The following is a 22,166-nucleotide window of genomic DNA, read 5'->3' as shown; positions in this document are numbered from 1 at the left end:
AGATTTAACTATGTGCCACTTTAGCCCAACTGATTTTTTTTTTCTTTTTCCTAACCATACCACATCAGCAATAAAACTTCAACTATTCCCTTAAATGTAAAAATTCACATGCAGTCCTATCCAAAATTTAAAAAAAAAAAAAATCACCGAAAACCTGCTAAGGGACACCCTAATCTTTCTACAGAGTATGGAAAACAGATTGATACCCTAAATACAATCACAGGTCTTTCAGTGGCAAATTTCCTTTACAAATCATGCTTTTACCTCACCTGAGCAGAACACATGTTTCCATACAAAAAAAAAAACCAAACCATTACCATATCCTCAGCTGAGCTGACCCCACAGTGAGTTCTCACGATGTACAGACTCTCATTTTAAAAAAACCACCAAACTAGCCATTCTGCCATACTAGTAACAGGAAAACAAACAAACAAAAAACCCCCACAACCCCAAACCAAACCACCACCAAAGGAGAGAGCTATCAGTGGGTAAGTACAATACTATTCTTACAAGAAAGTTACCTCCTAGAAAGAAGTTGCTTGGGAAGCTAAACACTGAAAACTTTGACCAAGGCAAGTTTTAGGGCATTGAGCATTTTGATGCAAATTCAGGGGAAAATTTGCATAAAGTCACCGTTCATTAATTTTTTTTCAGATTGCCTGTTCAACTAAGAGGTATTCAAATGTACTCAGGTAGTAATTCCTAGGACAGATTTTAGAAAGCTGCATTTCTTACCTAGAGAACACAAGAAAATATCATTTAAGATGGCTCTAGCAAAGGCAGAAATAAAATGGCAGGTTTCCCTCCCACCTTCCCATTCAGGTTTCCCTGTCAAGCTTTTACAACAGTAGTTTTCAAAACAGATGAGAAAACACCTAAGCCAAATACTCTTGTAAATCTCTTTTTTCCTATTTCTGGTACCTTTAAACCAATTTTTAATCTTAACTTATTGGAGGGATACCCTTTACCTAGACTAAAGGGTAAAACTGACCTGCAGCAGGCAGCTTAAGGCAGACTGACATGCAGAAAAGGCTTGTCTCCCAGCAGCTACAGCCCTCTAGCTACACAAAACAGGTCAGAAATCCTGAATTCCCTGCTGAAACCAGGTACCAACAGGTACTTGTTAAAGAGCCTGTCAGGATGGAAGAGCTCTAAAAATCATTGAACTTATTTCCCCTGAACCAGTGGCATGTTCAAAGATGAGCAAGCAGTATTTTCCAAAGAACTGCTTTTGCTTTGAAGAAGTCTCTTTCATGAGCTTTAACCCAGGAAGCCTGGCAGGAGCTTGTGAGGCTGACACAAGAGATCTGGACAGGAACATTTATCTGTTTAAGGATTAGGTGCATCTAGAAGCTTCCAGAGAATAGGAAAGGTATCATCTGGCAGAGTCTGATTTACCTATAGTGGTCAATATTGAACCGTATTTGAAAAATCAACATACCCCATTATGAAGGCAGAAGGTAATACCACTGAAAAGACCTCTCTCATCAGAGAGCACGAACCCCTGAGATACTCAGGCGACTCTGTTACAGTCTCTTCTCCCTCCCTCTGCTTCCCAAAGGCACTGTAAGCACAGCCTCCATGAATTCAACATCAATGCTTTTCAAAGGGCCTGCCCACATACCAAAGCCTCCAGTAGTTAACCCGTTAGACTGCTGCTAAGGTTGGGGGGGTGGCTGTTTAAAAAAAATAAATATCCCAAACAAGTTCAATATTTAAACTTACACTATCCATACTGCAGGAATATAATAGCTTGTCTGCTACCCCTGTTCCTACAGGCCTGCACGCACTTTTCCATCACCACTGATGGAAACGCGTGCAACTGTTGGACAAGTGCAATACAGGCAAATACGTTTGCCCATGCAGATGCAGACACAAGAGCAAATTTATTCACAGAAGGTAGTGGGATTAATTTACATGAGGATTTTACACTATTTTCATCCAAAGGACTGATCAAGAAAAGAAAAAAATTAAGTTGAGAGTTACCATATGTTCAAAGATTATTTTTACCAAAATATTTAGAGATTTAACTCATATTATAGCAAGTGGTAGGTGGCTGAAAGAATCAGTAGTCAGGCATGGTCACACTGGATCAAGCCATGATTGATAGCTCTCTGTATTCCATTGCTTTAGAAGTGGCCAGTAACAAACGTTTGGGGGAAGAACAAAAGAATACTGCAAGTATTCAATAATATTTTCCCACAATAACTCCCAGCATTTAGCAATAGATGAGTTTTTACACTTCTGGCTTCTACAACATCCACTGGCTACAGGTTCCATAACTTAATTAAGCACTGCAAGAAAAAGCAGTACAAATATGAAAGGTTCAAGACCTCGTCACAGAGATTAAAAAAAAATACACACATTGCAAGCATTTTATACTCAGAATACAATATATATATAGCTAGAAGAAAAATCTAAACATACATTTTCAGTGGTTTCCAGAGTTGCACCACATCAAAGAAACTCTGAAAAGAAATCTTAAGAAATCAGGTTTGCTCCTGGCAGACTTTGAGTGAGTAATTGACTGGACAGAATTTACTGATTGTGACTATTTTGCACACTTCAATTCAGGTTGCCATAAAATATGATCAATGGCTGGAAGGTAGTTATTTGCTTGAACCTTCCTCAGCATCACATGCAAATATTGAAACAGATCTGTTGTAGATGAGGACACAAGATTAGAGGCATTACAAAAAGGGCTCTGAGCTGCTTTTGTTTGTTACCAACGCAAAATTCACCTGCTGGAATTACATCAGATGTTAAAACCCGCATATGCTTACCTTGTGACTCATCCTGTCTCACTAGCAATTACACGTGCATGAAACCCTTCTGCCAATAAGCTGGCAGAATAAATACATAAAATACAGTTTAAAAAGTCATACGAAGTTACGCTAAGCTTCATAAAATGCTATGAAATCCAGCAAGTCTTTGAATTCTGATGTGGGTTTAACTGGAAAATGAATGTCTTTTTTTCCCCGCCCCCCCCAATTGCTAAATGGACATGCAGAAACTTATTTTCTCCTTTGGATTATGGGAAGAAAAACAAACCAACCTTTTACTGCTGCATACTGAATTTTACATATGCTTCCTCCTCTGCTCACATTAGTAAGGGCACGGAGGTGGGAAGCAGAAGACTATCATTTTAAGCAGCAAGAAAAGTAGGTGTGGCAAAGTTACAACAATGAACCACTCAGTTAAGAAAGGTTTCTGAACACACTTTAATAACATGACACAATAAAGTGGTACGTTGCTTTAGTTTAGTCTGTACATGAGATCAAGTGTGTATAAAGTCCAGTGGGCAATAACCAGCATACCTTTTTCGTGTCCTTGAACTGTTTTTAGGAAGACTGGCGGACGAGTTCTCGAATACCACTTCCTGACCCACAGGACAACACGCTTTTTGAGGGGTTAAACCAGCTGCCCTAGATATTATATTAGCCTTGGTTTCTGCACTCGGTGCGTCCCCGGTACCCCGGGATCTGACTGATCACAGCTCGGTGATCCTTTGCCCAGATGAGCTACAGGACATGCAATGTCCTTTCAAGCCCTACGGAGGCACCAGCCACAGCTTCTCCCTTCAAGGTGTCCATTCAGCAGCCCAACACCTCCTGCCTCCTTAAGCCCCCCAAAGATCCTGACAGTCACTAGCCTACTTCATCATTTGTTGCTTTCAAACCGTGTTCATCCAATGCACTGAGGTCAACTTGCAATAGGTTTGATTTGCAGCTACTTCCCTATTTTCTAACTAATCTGATTCTATTTTTTTTAAGCACTTTGAACTGTAAACTGCTTCTGGCTTTACAGGGAGCATGTCACACCTTGGGGTCACTTGGCAACTGGGAAGGGTAAGGAGCCATTCTCCAGTTGTGATAAGACTGAACGTTAGTTACAAATTCAACAAGGAGAACGTTGCTTCATATACCAGTGTTTTACAATCTTGATTTTGCATTTCTCACTCCTAATGTGAGAAAGGGATGATTTTTCAACAGTCTACATAAACTATAGTGTGTGCAAAGAAACCCAGAGGTGTAGCTCAGTACGTATCTCACAAGGAGTACATTTTCGCACTACATTATTATATTTGCCTAGAAGAAAGTTTTACCATCAACAACTAAAAACTGTTCTGAACAGTAAATTAATCTCAAACAATATCAGTATTCTTCAGCCGAAAGAACACTGTGTTTATTCTCCAGGCGAAGCAAAGGTTTAGATAACAAACAAAAAAGCAGCCGCCTCGCGGCTGTCAGGCTTGAATGACAACGGCAGGCACTGTGTCACCACCGGGTGCTACCTGGAGGTGTTTAATCTTTGTCACTTCCCTGACATGCACCAGGACTTGCACGCAGGTCTGCCGTCCCAGTTTTCCATAACGTTACCAGGATGTTGTGGTAATTAATGCGGAACAAAAGATAAAAGTCACTGGCTGAGCAAGAAACCAGAAGTTTTTTCATGTTCAGGGAAAGCACTGCTGTAGAGACAGCAAGAAGTTACAAGGAAAGGATTTGCCCTATTTTACCATCTACAAAGTCACCTACTTTGAAACTTAAAATGTTAGAATCCTTCAGAAGATTAGTCACTTCTATCAAAATACTAATGGGGAAAAAAAATTTAAAATCATAGATCTGTTAGCCAAACTTGTGAAATTTAACACAGGCTTCCAGAACAACTTAAATTCACCCCAAAAAAGCTTTCCAGATGTCAGATAAAAGTTATTCTAATTATACCACTTATGACACACAACATTCATACATAAAAAACCCCAAAACATTTGTCTGATAGAATAAAAATAATTTGCAAAAAATTAAACTATGAGGATGTTGGTGTGCACACCTGAGGGTCAGATTCTACAACGGATTTCCTTGCAATACTATCATGCAATGTTTTCAATTCTCAAGAAGTTTCTCGTCTGCTGAAAAAAAAAAAATCTTCCTCCATTTGCAAGAACCTAATGACTGTAGTCATTCAATGTCACCATGCATTACAGCTACTTAGGTTATTCTACCAAAATGCCTGCTTTGTCATGAAAAATACAAAATTTTGACAAATTTTAATACAAGTAAAAAATACTTATCATCGACATCCCAATAAGCTACGTGTATAAATACATGAGGACGAGACAATCCATGATTCAAGCAAAAGACAGTCTCAGATGCATTATGATAGTGCTTAAGTAAGCACAAGGTAAGCGGACACACATTCTCCGAGGATAAAGATATCCCAACTTAGATGAATTTCAAATTTATTTAGGGAGAAGACTTCTTATATATCATGCTTCAGACTAGATAAAGTGCAGGTTGTACCTATTTACAACATTCCTAACCAAAGATTATTTCAAGGAGAACACTAACTGCTAAGTGGCTAAAGACAATAATTGTCTCGTGGTAGGTTATTATACAGAGGATTACAGCTTTTATCATACATAGGGAAAAAAGCCATGATCAATAAGAGAAGTAGTGAACCAAACAATAACTCTTTATACACGTCTACCTATCTGCGTATATTGAAAAGTCAGATATGCAAGTTTTTGTAGGGCTCTCACCATTATAGACTATGCCTATGGTGGTTTTATTCATCTTATGATGAACTATCAAACAAAGTTTCTAAGGACTCTGTCAGTACCACAGGACAATCACTTGCCCTGCACTGATGTGCCTTCTTTAAATAACTGCCTACTACACCATTATTCTGCTCGAGTCCAGTTGATGAATATACTAGTTTGGAATATGGTCTTTAATTAAGTTTTACTTCAGTAATCAAAACTTTTCAAAACAAGCAGCCGACACTGTAACTTTTGTCAGCACTAGTAAAGAACTTAAGCTTTTAAAGGCTACCAAATACTCTTTAACACTATTCTTCGCGTGGATTGGAACACATCAAACCATTTTGCTACCAACTCATTAACCACATCAGAAAGGTACCTCCTGAATTCCCTCACTATTCATTTCACTAGAGCACATCCCATTTGAACTTCTGTAGCCAATTCCAAAGATTACTGAATGGGCTGCGTATCGTACGTGAGGCAAGGGGAAGGATGCTTTGACACCTCTTAAGCACATAAAGTAGAAATTATTCCAAACGCACGCTTGTCCTGGAAGACAGTCGGTACTAGCGACAGGCTACGCAGGAGCAGCCCTGCCATCCTCACTTCTGGGGCAGACCCTCTGAAGCGCGGCAGGTGCCACCAAGCCAGCAGAAGTGTGGCAGGTCCCAGATCACTGTGCCAGATTCTGACTGACTCACAGTGACAAAGGCAAAATAAGTTTTGTCAGTCACTTATGGCATTACAGAATCAATATTTGCTTTGTATAGTACATTGGACAGAAGAGAGCAAACACAGGGCTGCAAACACCTTCAGTATAAGGTTAAAAAAAAAAAAAAAGTCAAATATATTTTCTCTACTACCCTGCTGAAGGGTAACGTTCCCAGGAAATAAGCTCCATCTTCTTTTCAGGAAAGCAAACACACACACCCCGTTCCTAAAGCAGCCCTTCCCGATAGTTATTCCGACTTTTACAGATCCGGGACACACGCACGGACGCGCACACAGCCCACGACGGCCCGGCGCGGCGGCCGGGGAGCGGGCACGCCCGTGGCTTCGCTGCCCACCCAAGGCTTCCCGACACAAAGTTGACGCGGGCCCGTGTGGCGCAGCCCCCCACTCCCCGCGGAACCGCGACACAGCCGCACCGGGCCCCGGGGCACGGCTCCACCGCCCCGCCAGCGACGCGGCCGCCGGGGCCTGCTCGCCCCTCAGAGCCCGCCGCGCCTCAGCGCCGCCCCGCCCGCAGGTGCCCCGAACCCCCGGGTCGCCCCCGCCCCGGTGCGCCCCGCAGACCTTCTCCAGAGAGGCGTCCATAGCCGGCGGGGCCCCCGGTGCGCACCGCCTCCCCGCCGGGCACTTCCGCCTCAGCCCCGGCCGGCTCCACGCTGGCAGCGCTGACGAGACCGCGGCGGGCGGGGCGGGGAACGCGCTCACCTAGGGAACGGCGACAGGCCCGCCCCGCGGCCGAGACCACGGCGGCCGACAGGCGGGGAGGACGCGGGGCGGCGGCACTGCCGCGGCAGCAGGGGCTGAGGTGAGCGCCGCACGCGCCCGCCCCTCCCCAGCTGGTGGAACAGTCCCGAGAAGGCCCGGGGAGGTGACAGATACTGGCGCATGCGCGGTGAGCGCGGCCCGGGCGGCCACCGGCTCCCGCCGGGGAGCGGAGCGGGGAGGTGAGAGCTGCGCGGGGGCGCCGCCGCCGTGTCGCGGGTTCGCATCCCCACGGCGGCGGGTGGGGGCGGCCCGGTACCCCGGGCGGGTCCTGCACAAACCTCCCGGCTGCCACCCCGGCCTACAGGGGCCTGGTACGGTGACACCAAACCCCTTCCTCTACCTACGGGTCCCGCAGGGGGACACCGCACAGCCCCGAAGAACGAGCTTCGTCCGGGCTCGGGGAGTGGGGGGGGCCCGAGCGACACCCGTCCCGGGCAATGGGCCGCCCTGTCCCGCCGGGCCGAGCGGGGCCTCCCGCGGCGGAGAGCACGGGGACGTGGCCCGGGGGAGGCGGGGCGGCGGGAGCGGTGAAACCCGGGTTTCCAGAGCTTTATTTCTGCTCTTCCCAGCCGGAGTTATTTGCGGTACACATTCCTCTTGCCATTAGCGCCATTTACATTATTTCACAGCACAACCTGCAGCTGCCCTTGATGTGCATTTCCCGAGCCTGTGTACTGGGACACAGGCCGGTAAGGACAGCTCACGGCCCGGACACCGCCTGTCTCCCACGCACCGGGCAGCTCGCTCCGCTTTGCAATTCCAGTGTATTTCCATCTGCAAGGCATCCATGCTCGTTCACAGCCCTTCCTGGAAGAGTCCACGGTAGTTTCAAACGCGTTCATCTCTGGGTACCGGCACACAGACTGAACTACCGCCTCCTGCCTGGAGATGGTTCCCTAGGTCAAGGCTGAGCCCGTTGCCAGGGCCGAGGGGAAGCTCCCGGACGCGGTCGGTGTCTCCCGTGGCCGAGGGCTGCCTCGCCGGACACGAGTGTCCCTAGCTGTAAGCTCGCTGCAGGCACTTCAGGTCCGCTTCACGGCACGGGCTCTGCTGTACAGAGCTGAGTACGTGGGTGCCCTGAACAGACACACCTCGCTTCGGCACTCCTCCTCCAGTTGTCTCAACAGCAGAGCAAGCAAAGGAACCGCAGGCGTGCATCAGCCCTGCTCGGTGGGGTAACAGAAACCAGGCCGCAAAGTTGGAAAGAAAAAGCCATAACCTAGTCATGTAAGCAAGCAACAAGGAGATAACCAAAAAGATAATAAGCGAACAGTGCCTAGTTTTCAGTCCTCTCATAATTGTTGCAGCCATGCTGCCTCCATGGCGCACCTTAGATCAAAGCGCAGGAGACACAGTGACCTACTTGTTCCGAGCAAACGCAGCCTCCTGAAAAATAACCCCACGAGCTCGAGACCGGGTACCCAGCGATCACCCGCGGGCCCACCGGAGACCGGCGTGGCCGCGGGGAGGCCGAGCACTGGGCAGGCCCTGGGTGCCGGCCTTCCCCGGCAGGGGCGGGAGCAGGCGCGGCGGAGGTGGCACCCCGGGCGGGGTAGCCCCGAGGGGGAGCGGGGACCGCAGAGATGGCGAGGGCGGTGGCGGGCGGGCCCGCGAGCAGGAGGCGGCGGCGGGCGGAAGAGGCGGCGGGCGATGGCCGGGGCGCTGCTGCGCGGCGGGGTGCGCCGCTTCCCCTGGCTCTGCAACGTGCTGCTCTACGGCGGGCTCTTCGCGGCGGGCGACGCGGCCCAGCAGCTGTGGCGGCGGCGGCGGCGGGGGCAGCCGCCCGACTGGGCGCAGACGCGGCGCGTAGCGCTGGTGGCCCTCGCCTTCCACGGCAACTTCAGCTACGTGTGGCTGCGGGCGCTGGAGCGGGCGCTGCCCGGCCGCCGCCCGCCCGCCGTCCTCGGCAAGGTGCTCTGCGACCAGCTCCTCGGCGCCCCCGTCGCCGTCCTCGCCTTCTACACGGGTGAGTGCCGCCGGCCGTCTGGGGGGCGGCGGGGCGGGCCTGCCGAGCTGCGGGCGGCCCGGCGGCGTCGAGCGGAGAGCCCCGGCGCACGCTCCCTGGGCGCTGGAGAGCGGGACTTCTCGCCCCGAATAGGGTGGGGTGGCCGAGTTGCCCCCGGCCTGCCGGGCGGTGAGCGCTGCAGAAGCGCCGGTGGAGGGCTGCGCGGTCCCCAGGCAGCGGGCTCGCTGCGTGCTGCGGCCCCGCCGGGGTGCAGCCGGCACAAGGCCCCCGCAAAGGCCGCAGCCGCCGGCGGAGCTGCGCTCGGAACTGGGGAAGTGGTGGGACCCGCAGGGGCCAGTCGCCCCCCCGAGCACGCCCGCCTTGGCGCCGGGCCGCTGGGCAGTGCAGGGCCGCGGATGAGGGCTGCCTGCCGGGCGGCCTTGCTGCCCCGGGCTTGGCTGCGCCCGGGGCTTTTAAGGAGTGGCAGAGGATCCAGAACGCCTGACCAGGGTCTGCTCGAGCGGCGCGGCGCGGCTCTCAACGGCAGCTGTCTCCAAAGCACAACTACCTGTAAATGTCGGGGAAATACTATAGTTCAGCAAATAAACTGTACTGTCTTCTGTTGTCAGAGTATCTAGAAATACAGCATACTGCTAATGGATAATCTCGAAAGCTAACGGTTAAGAAGAGACTAGAGAAGACTATTATCTACTTCAAAAATAAACGAGAGAATAAGAAAATTAATAGGCGAGAGTAGTGTAAAACAAGGCTCTCATCTAATTTGAACTTCACGTGGAAGAAAGGCAAGATGGGTGCTCTCTTGCCTGGTGTCGGGAGATCCGCATTTGATGACCCTGATAGAGAAATCACGCGGTTTGTGATTGAAGAGAAATGAAGGGAGAAGCCAAACATCAGATATTTACTCTCAAAATTCTATCCGCCTGTGTCAGAATGTGAGCAGAGAATTGCCCAAGGACCAGAGGGATTTGAAGGACCACAAAAAGGAGAGTAGACATCCCTGAATTGGGTAGCAGTATGATGTAATAGCAAGATAACATATCCGTGGAGAGATACCAGTAACCTCGTGGCATGCAAATACCTGGAGAGATGCCCGAGTTGGACTGCGCAACTTTGGGCCTCTGCTTACACGCAAACGCGTAGCTTTTGATTTTAGATTGATTCGTTAACGCATGTCATCTGATACCTTTGCTTAATATAAGTCACGTCTTCCAGTGACGGTGGGTGATGCTTGAAGAGCTGCTGCATCTCTCAGAAAGATGTAGTCTTAATTTGGCACCTGAATATTCTCATCACATGAAATACCATTTAAAGGGTTTATTATTTTGAACCCTTTAAGTGATATTTTGTGTGATGGGGATTCATCCGGTTACTGTATTTCCAGTTTGCATGTGTCTAATATGCAATTTCAAGTCATTCCACCTGGGAGGTTGTGTTGTCCTAGAATCAAGAGGAGTTTGGATCAACTAGAATTTATTTAAAATTTTGGAACGCTGTATGTGGAGGGTTAAACAAGTAGGTTTTGAAACTGTTCTGCTTGCCAATCTAGAATTTGGATTTGATGTGGATATTTGTGAAGGTAAAAAAATCACATGTTGATTATGGCTGAAATTAAAAACAAAAATGGTGCCCTTTTGACCTATACAGTATATTCCAGTTGATCTGTGGTGTCAGCACTGAGCGCCAAGTTGATAGATGAGGAAATACGATGTAGCACTAGTAGGCAGCTGGAATGGTATTTTTTCTTTGTAATAGTATCAGCTTTTCTTTCAAAGCTATTGTAATATATTTTGTGAAGAGTTTGGGATATCATTGAAAAAAGCAAACGTTTCATTTTTGCATTTTTTTCTGATTGTTGTAAATATTTTGCCACTAGGTATGAGCATCCTTCAGAGGAAAGAGGACATCTTTTCAGACTGTAAAAAGAAATTTTGGAATACATACAAGGTGAGGCAAGCAATTCGCTTAGCTCCCAGCTAAGCAAAACATAATATTATTGGATAAAATATGTGAAATATTCCTTCCTCCAACAGCCTTTCTCTCACTCCATTATTCGATTATGTGGAGGAAGCTTTAGTACCAGCAGTTATCTGAAGTCAGGGTAGTCTGGAGCAGGCACTGCTGCCAGACGGGTGAAACGATGCCATTTTAAAAACATGCAGCGTTTGTGTACATAACACTTGCACCCAGCTCTGTCTGAATGAGAGCCCCACAACGCAATGCTGATTAAGACTGTACTGCCTTTTATCTGAAGAAGTACCCACACACCAGTGCTTAGTTAGTAATGCCGCTGGCAACACTTACATCAACACCTGTTAAAATCATTAGTTAGGGAGACATCTTTTTTTAGGAATCATTTTCAGCCTGTACTTTTCAGTGACAGTCTTCTCACTTTCTGAAACACAGTCCCTCATTTTAAGACGACTTTGGTATAAATAGCTGGGTTTGGTTTGCATTTCTACATGCACAGGAAAAAAATATCTGTGCTACCTCAGAGCTGAGTAAATTAAGAATTTTAAAGATTTCTCAGGTGCAAGAAGACAGACAGATTAGCAGAAAAAATATAATAGAAGGAGAAAGTGTGATGCAACGTGAATTTCTCTTCGCACTGTGGAACTATATAGGTAGAATAGAAAAGGATTATTTTTAGTCCTATGGAGGATGATTCTAAAAACAGTGCCCACTATATCCTATCAAAGCATAAGGTTTTTATTGACCTTATGTTCTGTGAGTAAATTATCCATTGATTTTTGCAAAAAAGCCTTACATACATGAGTAAGTAGAAGGAGCATTGCAAGTGTGAAATAAATAGCATTCAGTGGTATTTTTCATTCACAGCTGAAACAAATGTTCACATATCTAAACATTTGTTCACCCATCTGGTAGATGTGCTTATGTATCTGGTGTCAGGTGACTATGAAGACTTAACTGTGCTTAGAGTTTTGTATTTAAAATGAGTTAGAATAATGTGTTTGAGAAACTCCTAGCATAGAGGCACATGAAGATGATTAAAAGTTTAATATTGCAACCTCTAAGTTAAGCAACTTAATATACAATTTAATAGCTTTTATTAACTTTACTCAACTATGTTTCAGTCTTCGCTAAATGTGGTAAGAAAAAATGAATCTATGTGATTGAAATCCGTACGAATAACAACTGATTCATTTTCATTTCAGACGGGGCTGATGTACTGGCCTTTTGTGCAGGTGAGTTTCTGGGTAACTCAGTGAGCCTTCCTTTCTCATAAAACCTGGTCTGATGCATTTGTAGTATGTCTGACCCAGCAAGAAGTCAGTGGAGTTGTTGGGTGCGTAGGTGTAAGGCCTAACGATGCCTGGAGCACTAACGGAGCTCTCTCTCCTTCCAACACAGCTGTCAAACTTCATTTTGGTCCCTGTTCACCTGCGAACAGCTTACACTGGGCTCTGTGGCTTTGTCTGGGCTACCTTCATTTGCTTTTCCCAACAGAGTGGAGATGGCACAGCAAAGTCAGCATTTCTGTGGCTCCAAGGTGAGAAGGTCAATGCAGATGAAGAATCATCAGAGAAATAAGAACTTTAGTTCTGAACACATTCTAAATTGTTAAACTGAGTTTATCAAAGTCAGTAAACCACACTGCAGCCTCATTGCTGTGTTTAAAATAAACAGTCATCTCACCATTTGGTGGTTAGTATAAGCAGTGGAACAGTTTGTCTTTGTGCCTGTTTATTTTTCATAAAAGAGGCCAATTGTATATTGGCATTTAATTATTATCATGCTGCCAGCCCATCTCTTCTGGGAACAACTGACTTACAGGGCAACGTAAGCATTTGCACATCATGTCAGACTGCCTCACTGGGGAGAAATATTAACTGTAATTTAATTTTCAAGCAACTTGTTAGAAAAAGGATAATAGAACATTAAATCATCAGTTGTCGGACTTGACAATTGTTATCAGTGCAAGATTGCTTTTGCAGAACAAAATGTAACGGTTTCTTATCTAACAGGTGGCATTGAATCTTATTCAGAGAAAAAAGTGCTGTGTTTGTAGGGACCGCTTCTCTATAGGTGCAGACTTGCTTTATGCTACGTGAAAATCTATATAGCAAATGAATTATTTCATAGAATATACAAACCTGAAATATATTTGTACATCTTTTATCTTAACTGGAAGAATAAAGATAACTAACTTTGGTCAGAGTTCTTTGGGGGGGATGCTGCATATTGACGCTTGGGGGAAGCATCAGTGATAAGCAGCTCCTGCCAGAAGGAACCTAACTAAACACTGCACTGAGCTTTTGTTCTGTGTGTCAACGACTGCTTCCTTTGCCCCTCAAGGGTCAGAGTACTGAAGAGTACATCGGAGTCTTGCCACCTTCGCTCTTTTCTACTGTTTCATTATGTTCAAGATATAGTTAAGATTTTGAAGAGAAAGCATGGGAAGGAAGGTAATGTGAGTGCCAGAATCCATCTCAAAACAATCCAGCTATGTGTAAGAAACTTCCATTTCTTCTTCAAATGGCTTTTAAACATTCCTATTCATAAAAGACACTGGGTAACTACACATAGGACACTAGGAAAAGGTGCAAATTAATTATAGATCTGCTTTGTCAACTGGGGGTCAGGTCTGGATGCAGGTGTGCTCATCGATATTTTTTTAAATGTGCATATATATCTCAGAACAGGAACTGTGCAAATTTCTGTGATTGCAGTAAGTTGAAATCAGACCAGTAAACAAGCCCTTGGTTTATTAGAATGGGTTTTTATGCCTTGAAGTTACTAAATTGTAAGCTTGAAACAGTATCTGTATGATGATTGTAAAGAGAAGACTCAACCCTCTTTGTTATGATAATAATGAACCACTTTGAGGAATGTCTGAATTCCTCAGTCTTGTCTAAATAGTAAACCAAAGCCTACTTAGGCTACAAACATACATTCCTTTGGCCAGCAGCTGTACTACTTAATATATTGCGTACAATTCTTTGTGGCTGTGGGAGCCCAATGCTGCTTAGCTCGGACAGGAAAAGTGATCATACGAGCGCTGCCCAATCTATTCCAGGTCAAATCCACTTGTTTAGCATAGCCCAGTGGTCAGGAGCAATGCAGGGTACCTGTACAGCTTTGAGTACAGAACTGCAGTGGGTGGGAGGAGGCTCAGTGGCGGAGGGGCTGCTTCTGCAGTCTGTTTTGCTGGCAGGCAGGTGGAGGAGGTAGCTTCCCGCTCAGGATAGACAGGTCACTTGCATTCCATCTTCAGCTGCCCAGGCAGACCTGGAAGAGGATGCCAGCCTATGATCTTAAGGTGGAATTCATTTTAATTAGCTTTTGACATCTGTAGTGTGGACATCTGCAACTGGGCTAACCAGTTTAAGCTCTGTTAACCAGTTTAAGCTCTGTTTACAGCCAGCGGAGGAAAATAGGCAGTTTTAGACGTCTAGTTTAGGGTATGGTGGATTGTGCACTGCGAGTGTCTATTTTTTTTCCACCAGTACCAGAGAGTCTCAGGTGACTGACTGCTGTCTAGTTACCTTCACTCTAGATGCTCCTGTTTGGTGAGTTGAATTCCCCTGCTTCAGGTCTATCTTACATGTCCCTGTGGGAGCAATGTAGTGGGTGTTGCTGCGTGAATCCCACGGTGTGGATTGGGTGGTCCTGATGCTGGACATCCCAGGAAGAGTAGAAATCTACAGAGGAACTAACTGCATTTTATCTGTCTGTTTAAAAAATGAAAGATGAGTGAATAGATGTTTCAGACAGCTATAGCTGTTAAAGTGTTCATGTGCATATAAAGTCCTCAGGATAAAGCAGCAATGTCAGTAGTGTTTTTTCTGTTGACAGTTTTAGGATCAGAATAGTGTTTTAAAGTCTATGAGACTTAAGAGTTTCAGATAGGATGTGCTAATTAAATATTTGACTTTTTTTTAAAGTTGCTATTTATTTTTATTTCTGTTTGTGCCTTAAGTGTTTAATGATTAATAGAATTCACTTGGAGAAGGGAACTGGAAAATAATGACATTACAAGGACAGTGAAACAGTGAAATGGTGGTGTTTGCTGTAAGCAGTATGCGATGTTCTGCTGCAACTCAGTGCAAAGAATATTTCTGCATGGGTATAGTTGGTAAAACTTAATCTCCAGGTGAATCAAGAAATTAAAACTATTCTCATGATCTATATAGTGCTGATGCTTTTCTTCAGCAGGAGTATTTAATGAATGGAAGATCCATCTTTTATTTTAAACAGCTTAAAAGCTTTTACAAGCTCTGCTTTATTGCTGTATGCTTTTGTGCTGCTAGCTTTTTGCTTAGGAATTTGAGCTAAATCCTGCTTTGTCTTCAAGTTTCTCTGACTGCGGGCTTCAGGGTTTCTCTCCATATTTCTATTACTTGAATTACAGTTCTTTCATGTAATGGAAGCCTGTAGCTCTTATATTTCAGTAAACTTTTGATTCTGCATAATCCATTCACTTCCTCTGTTTCTCATGTTAAGATACTTGACAGTTAGGTAAACCAAGTCCCTTGTCAAATAAACTTCTTTTTTTCTTTTTAATTACAAGCACTGGTTGGTCTTACCAGCAGTTCAGACCCACATAATACAAAACTGTGAAGCTGTGTTGGGACAGGTTCTCAGTGTGCATAAATTAATGCACCTTCTAAAGATTTTCTGTCTCTGTCAATTTAGTCTGAGGACCTAACCCCTTAGTTGTTAGAGACTTTATTGTTTCTTGACTTTTTTTTTGGCTTAGAAGATGAATTTCACAGAATAACAGAATGGTTGAGGCTGGAAAGGACCTCCGGATGTCCAGCCCAGGTCATCTAGTCCATAACATAACACATACATAAACTTTTGTTTGATCCTTCTAGTAATTCAGTAACTTCTTAAAAAAAGAAAAAAAAAAGAAAAAAAGATGAGTGAGACTTGTCCCAATGTCTCTGCACCCACCTTTCAAAACAGGTCGTATGGGCTTTATCCCTATTTTAAGGAATTGCACTGATCTTGCTGCCAGCTGAACACGCAGATTTCCCTAACCAGAAAGATGAACAGAATTATACATCACGTAGGTGCTCAGGAAGGAGGGAACACGCTGCCAATAGCTACTAGGCATGCATTCAGGTGACACTTTCATGTCATGAGTCCCCTACAAGCAAATGGGATGAGAAGACATTTATATCGGGTGCAATTCCAGCTTCGTGTTATTCTGGATAGCTCTGGAGATGTAGAGTCTGAATTTGATAAAATGAGAATTTCAAAATGTATTTTTCTACTGCTAATCTTTTATGCAAATGTACCTCCTGTGCTTACTGGTATGCGAAATACACCCTTCTAGGCTTGGAGAATTCACTAGAAGGCCTCTGTCTTTTTCACACCAGAAGCAACCATCCAGTAACACAGCATAAAATAACCAGTTTCATACTGCAGTGAAGGTGAAACTGCCTGTAGTTTGTTACCATATCTGATACGTTAAGTTCTCTGTATAGCACAACCCTTGAAATCTATGCAGCTTCAGCCTTCTGACTCTCTACTGTAAGTGCCAATGCTTTCTGCTTGTGATGCTGCGTCTGCTGCTAGTGCCAATCCAGTGAGATGTGCAAGAAATACTTGCATTTGACCAAAATAATGAATATCAAGTTGACTGGAAAAGGTCTGTGTTTTTGCAAAGGCTTAATAAACATTAAATGCTGTTCTTTGGCTCTGTCTTTAACTAGCGCGTGTATAAACAAAGCCAGGTCTTTTGCAAAGTTCTTCTGGGATCTTCATGGACTACACGCAGCAAAAAGCGCAATTCGATGTGATAGACCTTAACACAGCAGCAGAGTAAAAGGTAAGCAGGGATTATTCACTCCCTTTAGTTACATACATTGAGTCATCTGCCACTTCTGAACAAGTTCAGAACAGAACTCCCATCTTCAAAGCCTTACACTGAAGCCAGTGGACTTAATTTCTCTTTTATTGAAAAGAGGTAAAATGATATAATTTGCAGAAGGAACTGAGGAATTCAGGTAGGAAAAAGATACAAAAACCTTTTAAAGAGAGCAGAGGCTAGCAATGGGGTCCTTACATGAGGGGGAACTACCCTCAGTGTAGTTTGTGTGGGGTACTCCTGGGAAGGAAACTGTTCAGAAGAGTTGAGACTGAAGGGAGTAATGTATTCCACAACTGGAAGAGAGACGCCACCTCCATTCCCTGCTGTAACTTCTTGTATATTTAGAATGAGGAGGAAGCTTTATGGACGGGTTTCAAGTTGAAAAATTCTGTTTTGTAGACTTCGTGGCCAACAGGGACAAAAAAGATCATCCAGTCTGAATCCTTGCGTACTGCAAAGCAAAGAGTGTTTCCTAAATCAAACCAGTGATGTTGAGTCTCACGGCATCTTTTAGAAATGCATCCAAAGACATCAAGTAATGGAGGATCTTAAGAAATTATTTATGTATTTTTATGAATTTTATCACCTATCTAAATCAATCTAGCCTTAACGTTCTGATAAGAGATTGTTATTCCCTTTCTGACAAGACTTAAGAGTTGGTGCAGCAGTCAAAGCCTTCTGTATGCATTTAGTGGTAAACTGTTAGAGTTTTTGTTTATTCCTTGGATAAACTGCAGGAGGTTTAGCTGTGTTAACCCCTCGCTAAATGATTCTTCAAGCTCTTTTGTGAACCCTTTTTTGCTGTGCAACCTCTAATTTGAAATGTAGACAGTAACGCTGTAAAGATTAATCCCGTTGACCATTTCACGTATGTTTCACATAGGTAATATTTTTTCTACTTCTGCTTAATATTCCTGTGTTTAAGCAGCGAAAGACTGCTTGTGCTCCCTTAATTTCAAAGTTGCACTGAGAATTCACATTCAGTTGTCAGTCCACAATGATCAAGGTTACTGTCATCCATTATTTTAAACAAGAACAAAGAATGCAGATTATGCTCTTCAGCATTGTCCACCCTAACAAACACTGCCTTCCATTTTTTGCAGTTTATTCATTTAATGTTGCAGTACCCGAAAGGCTTGCACCATATATCCAGATAGAAAAACAGACTTCATTGCAAAGAGTATAGTAACATGCATCATTCCCCTCTATGCAACGCTGGTAACAATTACAGGCTTTTGTGCTGAGAGAAGTCTCAGCACCAGAAAAGGCTAAGGAGGTGTGGAGTACGTTTGGAAAAAACACTGTGAAGGACAGTTCTGCTGTAGCAGTAGGTACATGAGAGAACTTCAGAAACCAAAGAAGAGGCCTTTCTGTATGCTACATTCAGGGAAAGCCAGTTGTGAAGTGGGGCTGTAAAACATTGGGGAAAAAGGACAGCAGGTCAGAGTCTGTGCACGCACTCGTGGATTTTAGAAGTGATGGAATGTGGGACACCTATGCAAATGCTCCCCTCTGCGAGGAGAAGACTGTAAATATGGGATCTAGATGCAGTCACTCTTCATTTTATGTTGTCAAGACTGATCGAATCAAGGACAGACCAAGAGTGAGCGTGAATATATAGCCTAGTAGGTAGTTCAGTCACCAGAGATACAAGGAGAGTGGGAATATGCTGTTTCCAGTTCTGTTACTGTACTTTATCCAGTTACAACAGAAGTAAAATACATAAGCACTCAGATGGCTGTGATAAATACAGTGTTTGGCTCATATGGACTCACAAACCATGCACACAAAGTCCTACACCATATGAGATCCTTTATCTGTGGAGGAAGTGACAGCTTCATTCTGAATTGTGTGTCCTTTTATAGGGTATAATTTGGTGGCAGGGTAAATTAAGTTACGACATTCCTGCCTGGAGTTAGTATAAAAGTACCTTGCTGTAAGATGTGCACTTAATATGTGCGTATGTAAGAATAAACCCTCACACTATTACTTGGATTTGCCAGGAAAGCAGCCGTCCTGTCATTGCACAAATACTTAGAAAAGAAAATAAAAGGTTTTGATGAGTTCTTCTTCTTCCCCCTCTAGTCTTTTCCTTTCTCTTGTTCTGTGCTGGCCTGGAGAAATCTACCTCTCAAAACCTCGTTCCCTGTTGTATTCTTATCCTACCATCGCTTATATCTCTCTGTGAAGTTAAAACCACCTTCACTTACCTACTAAGGGTGTTCAGCTACTTCCATTTCACGCATCACATACTTTTACATCCAAAATGTAACAAAACTGTTAGCTGATGATGATGTGCTGTGATACATCAGTGACACTGAAGGATTTTGCATTAGTTCAGCATCTAGCTTAGAATGGTCTTCAAATAGTAATGAATTATTATGTGTTCGTAGTAATTACACCTGATATGATACGGCAATTACCTATACAGTGTTTTGCTTACTGTTTTGGGGCAGAAGTTGAAAAAACGATGTAACACAGGTTCCCTGTCACTGAAGGCCAAACTTGGAGAGAAATTCAAGTCCTGAAGATACCCTTTCAGAATTCAGGGCTGTGGCACTATAGCTTCTGGTCCCAGTGATGGAGGTAGCAAAGTGCTCCGTGGAAGTGATGGGCATGCCTGTTAGGATGCAAGGGTAGTGGAGCACCTACACTGCATAGGAACGTGGATTAGCAAGATGCTGACACAGTCTTTTTGTGTGCCTCACAGCGTGTGAGTAGTTTTGAGCTGTGTAAGATTCACACTTGTGTAGGTAAAATGGAGGCTTGCAGAAAGTCACCTTTATGTTTGGGACTAAGTGAAGTGAGGAAAGGCTCAGGCCCTGAGAGCTGTGCTCAGGGATGCGTGCTGCTGTGTTTGCCAATTTTATAGAGAATGTTTATTACTTTAAAATGGACATGCCTACATACACACTGAAATAGTACTTACTGTTCGCTGGGCTTGCAAGTCTCCTAAAATGGCCCAGACCAATTTATCTCAACATCTAAATTTGCTGAACTCAAACATCTGTTTTTCTATGTAGCTATGGCCACCCGTCACCGATACAAAAGCCACCTGCACAATAGTGACTCACCTGCACAACAGTCAGTCCAGTCATAGCACTGGAGTTGGCTCCAAATGCCAAAAATAAGACTCTTACATGGATGACTTCACTACCCGTGGTATTATTAACATATCTGACAGGTGCCGCAACAGCTTTTTCTGCAAAATTTGTGCCTTAAAAGGAGAACAAATGTAGAAAGAGTTTACTAAGACAAAAATAAAATGGGAGGAAAAGAGTTTAGAGAAGTATGTTTCTGAAATCTGTGTTACGGTCACAACTACAGCCATTGGTCTGTGCAGATTGTTTCCATTCTTTGTACCAGATATACATACCTTGTCTACTACTACTGCTACTGCATCTCCTGAATTTGTGCTGTGTTTTCTGACCTTCTGTACTGAAAATAGCCGAGATAAATCTAAATAAGTGGAAAGTACCATGCCAGCTTTAGTAGTCTCTATTACTCACCTCCCAGGAACATTTGCGAATAGGCTCAGTACAGGTAGACACCTAATTGTCAAGCACAGACACTTACAAACTTGGCATAGCTGAGCACAGGCCATCGATTTTTCAGTTCGGTTTCACCCAAACTGTGTTTTAAACTGGCCAAATGTTTAACAAGCTATGTCCAGCCTAGACTGTGTTTTAGGAGCTCAGGCCTGCAAGGCTCTGTCTTGATTTGAGATAGAAAAGCAGTTAAGTCCTCCTTTTTAGAGTTATCTAAATATTTGCTAGATCAGACCCAGCTTCACAGGATAGATCTTCAAATCTGGATGAGAGATAGGCAGTCAGATGCTGTAGCCCCAGTGCTGCCAGTAAACATTTATTGCACACAAGTCAAATCATAAGCGGCAATATGCAGAGTTTTATAAAAATAGAAAATTTCCCTAGAAAAACAGTTTCTAGGACACAAAGTACTTCAGCATAGTTTAACCCAGACACTGTGAAGCATGTCATATCTAACACACAATTAGTGGCGCACCGTTCACTAAAATATGCCATTAAATGCTCGTCTTTTGCTTCCATAGCTCTACTAGAAATTCAGCTTTGGAGAAACAGTAAGTTGAATGTATAGTCAATTGTTTTCTGGGCGCATGTTTGATGAAACAGTTAGTGACACACAGAAACCAGCACTACATCCATACAATATTTGACATGGAAACATTAGTAAAAAATAAAAAAATCAGAATAAGATGACATTTAATAGGTGAAGAAATACTTATGAACACTCAAACATTTGGATCACTGTCATCCCTCAGAATCATGACATTAAATTTGAGGCGCCTCATTTGCCTTTCAACAAGCGCATTAGAATGCCTTGCTTACCTGCAATACATACTGCTTTTAAGCTACAGATGCACATTTCTATCCTGACAGAGATGTAGAGTAGCTGTGGAAAAGGACCAACATCCTAGTTACTTTACTGCAACTATTGTGAATTATTTATGAGGTTACTTTAGCCTAAAAAATATTTTTAAATGAATCATTCATATATGGAAAGGCTGTATTTCTAAAGAAGGAAATAAGTATTAAAAAGGCACTAACTAAACATGAGCTAGGATTCATAAAAAAGGGACCAATATAATAAGGACATGCATTGGCTTAGGAATCCAGGTCCTCATTCTGCACAGGTTGTACTACAGCAGATCCTCTCTCAAGTGCAGAATGGCAGAGCCCAGGCTTCTGAGAGCTCTTTCATGCTAGTGTAAAATTGAAGATGGAAGCTTACAGCAAGAAAGTATCTTCTATATCAAGGATCTTTCTGTAATTTTTAGCTATCCCATTCCCCTTTTTTTAATTAGATCATATTTAATTATGACTCTTTGAAAAGCAAATGAGATTTACTGTGGCCTAACACAGGTCTTTTAGGGAGAGCACTAACATAAATGTGGAAGAAATATACTTAGAACAACACAGTCCTGATTTTCTGTGATAACTTGAATTCATGCTACAATAAAATCTCACTTACTCTGACAAGCTCATACTGTGTTATGACACAGGCTAGGGACACTAACATATTAGAGCCATTTTCCCCCACTATGTAAAGCTGTCTATACGGACTGGTCATAACAAGCGTGGCACTGATCGTCATTCATCGGTAAGCACTGTGCTGCGTGAAGCTTCGGACGTTTACCTGCAGTGCTCACCCTGGCCATGTGTCACACCAGTAAGTAGCGGGGATTCTGGCTGCAGCAGCCCCAGACAACGCCTGCACTAGGGTATGACACTGATTTCTACTCACGCCATAGGACAGAGTTGGGTCCTTGAAAAAGTCATGACTTG

At 44.0% G+C, this 22,166-nt stretch overlaps 2 protein-coding genes across 7 annotated transcripts in view; one reads left to right on the top strand and one right to left on the bottom strand.

The window, feature by feature from the left end:
* Positions 1 to 6,997, bottom strand: part of PDXDC1 (pyridoxal dependent decarboxylase domain containing 1) — a 32,502-nt gene extending 25,505 nt beyond the window's left edge. Inside the window, exon 1 of the mRNA XM_054842834.1 lies at positions 6,839 to 6,997. Coding sequence (XP_054698809.1) covers positions 6,839 to 6,859 — 21 coding nt within the window. The 5' untranslated portion in view covers positions 6,860 to 6,997. The remainder of the gene's footprint in view (positions 1 to 6,838) is intronic.
* A 93-nt stretch (positions 6,998 to 7,090) lies between these two features.
* Positions 7,091 to 22,166, top strand: part of LOC129213207 (bMERB domain-containing protein 1) — a 73,508-nt gene continuing 58,432 nt past the window's right edge. The window contains exons 1-5 of one of the 6 annotated variants that reach the window (XM_054842842.1): positions 7,258 to 9,005; positions 10,879 to 10,949; positions 12,179 to 12,208; positions 12,375 to 12,513; positions 16,685 to 16,726. In XM_054842842.1, coding sequence (XP_054698817.1) covers positions 8,360 to 9,005; positions 10,879 to 10,949; positions 12,179 to 12,208; positions 12,375 to 12,513; positions 16,685 to 16,695 — 897 coding nt within the window. In that variant the 5' untranslated portion in view covers positions 7,258 to 8,359 and the 3' untranslated portion in view covers positions 16,696 to 16,726. Of the gene's footprint in view, positions 7,219 to 7,257; positions 9,006 to 10,878; positions 10,950 to 12,178; positions 12,209 to 12,374; positions 12,514 to 13,319; positions 16,662 to 16,684; positions 16,727 to 22,166 lie in introns of those variants that run through there. The other 5 variants (XM_054842841.1, XM_054842844.1, XM_054842843.1 and 2 more) reach the window with 5 other exon arrangements.

The sequence above is a fragment of the Grus americana genome, chromosome 15, assembly GCF_028858705.1.
Source record: "Grus americana isolate bGruAme1 chromosome 15, bGruAme1.mat, whole genome shotgun sequence".
NCBI classification, from domain to species: Eukaryota; Metazoa; Chordata; class Aves; order Gruiformes; family Gruidae; genus Grus; species Grus americana.
The sequence above is the reverse complement of the archived record's forward strand: the minus strand, read 5'-3'. Positions and strand labels throughout refer to the sequence as shown.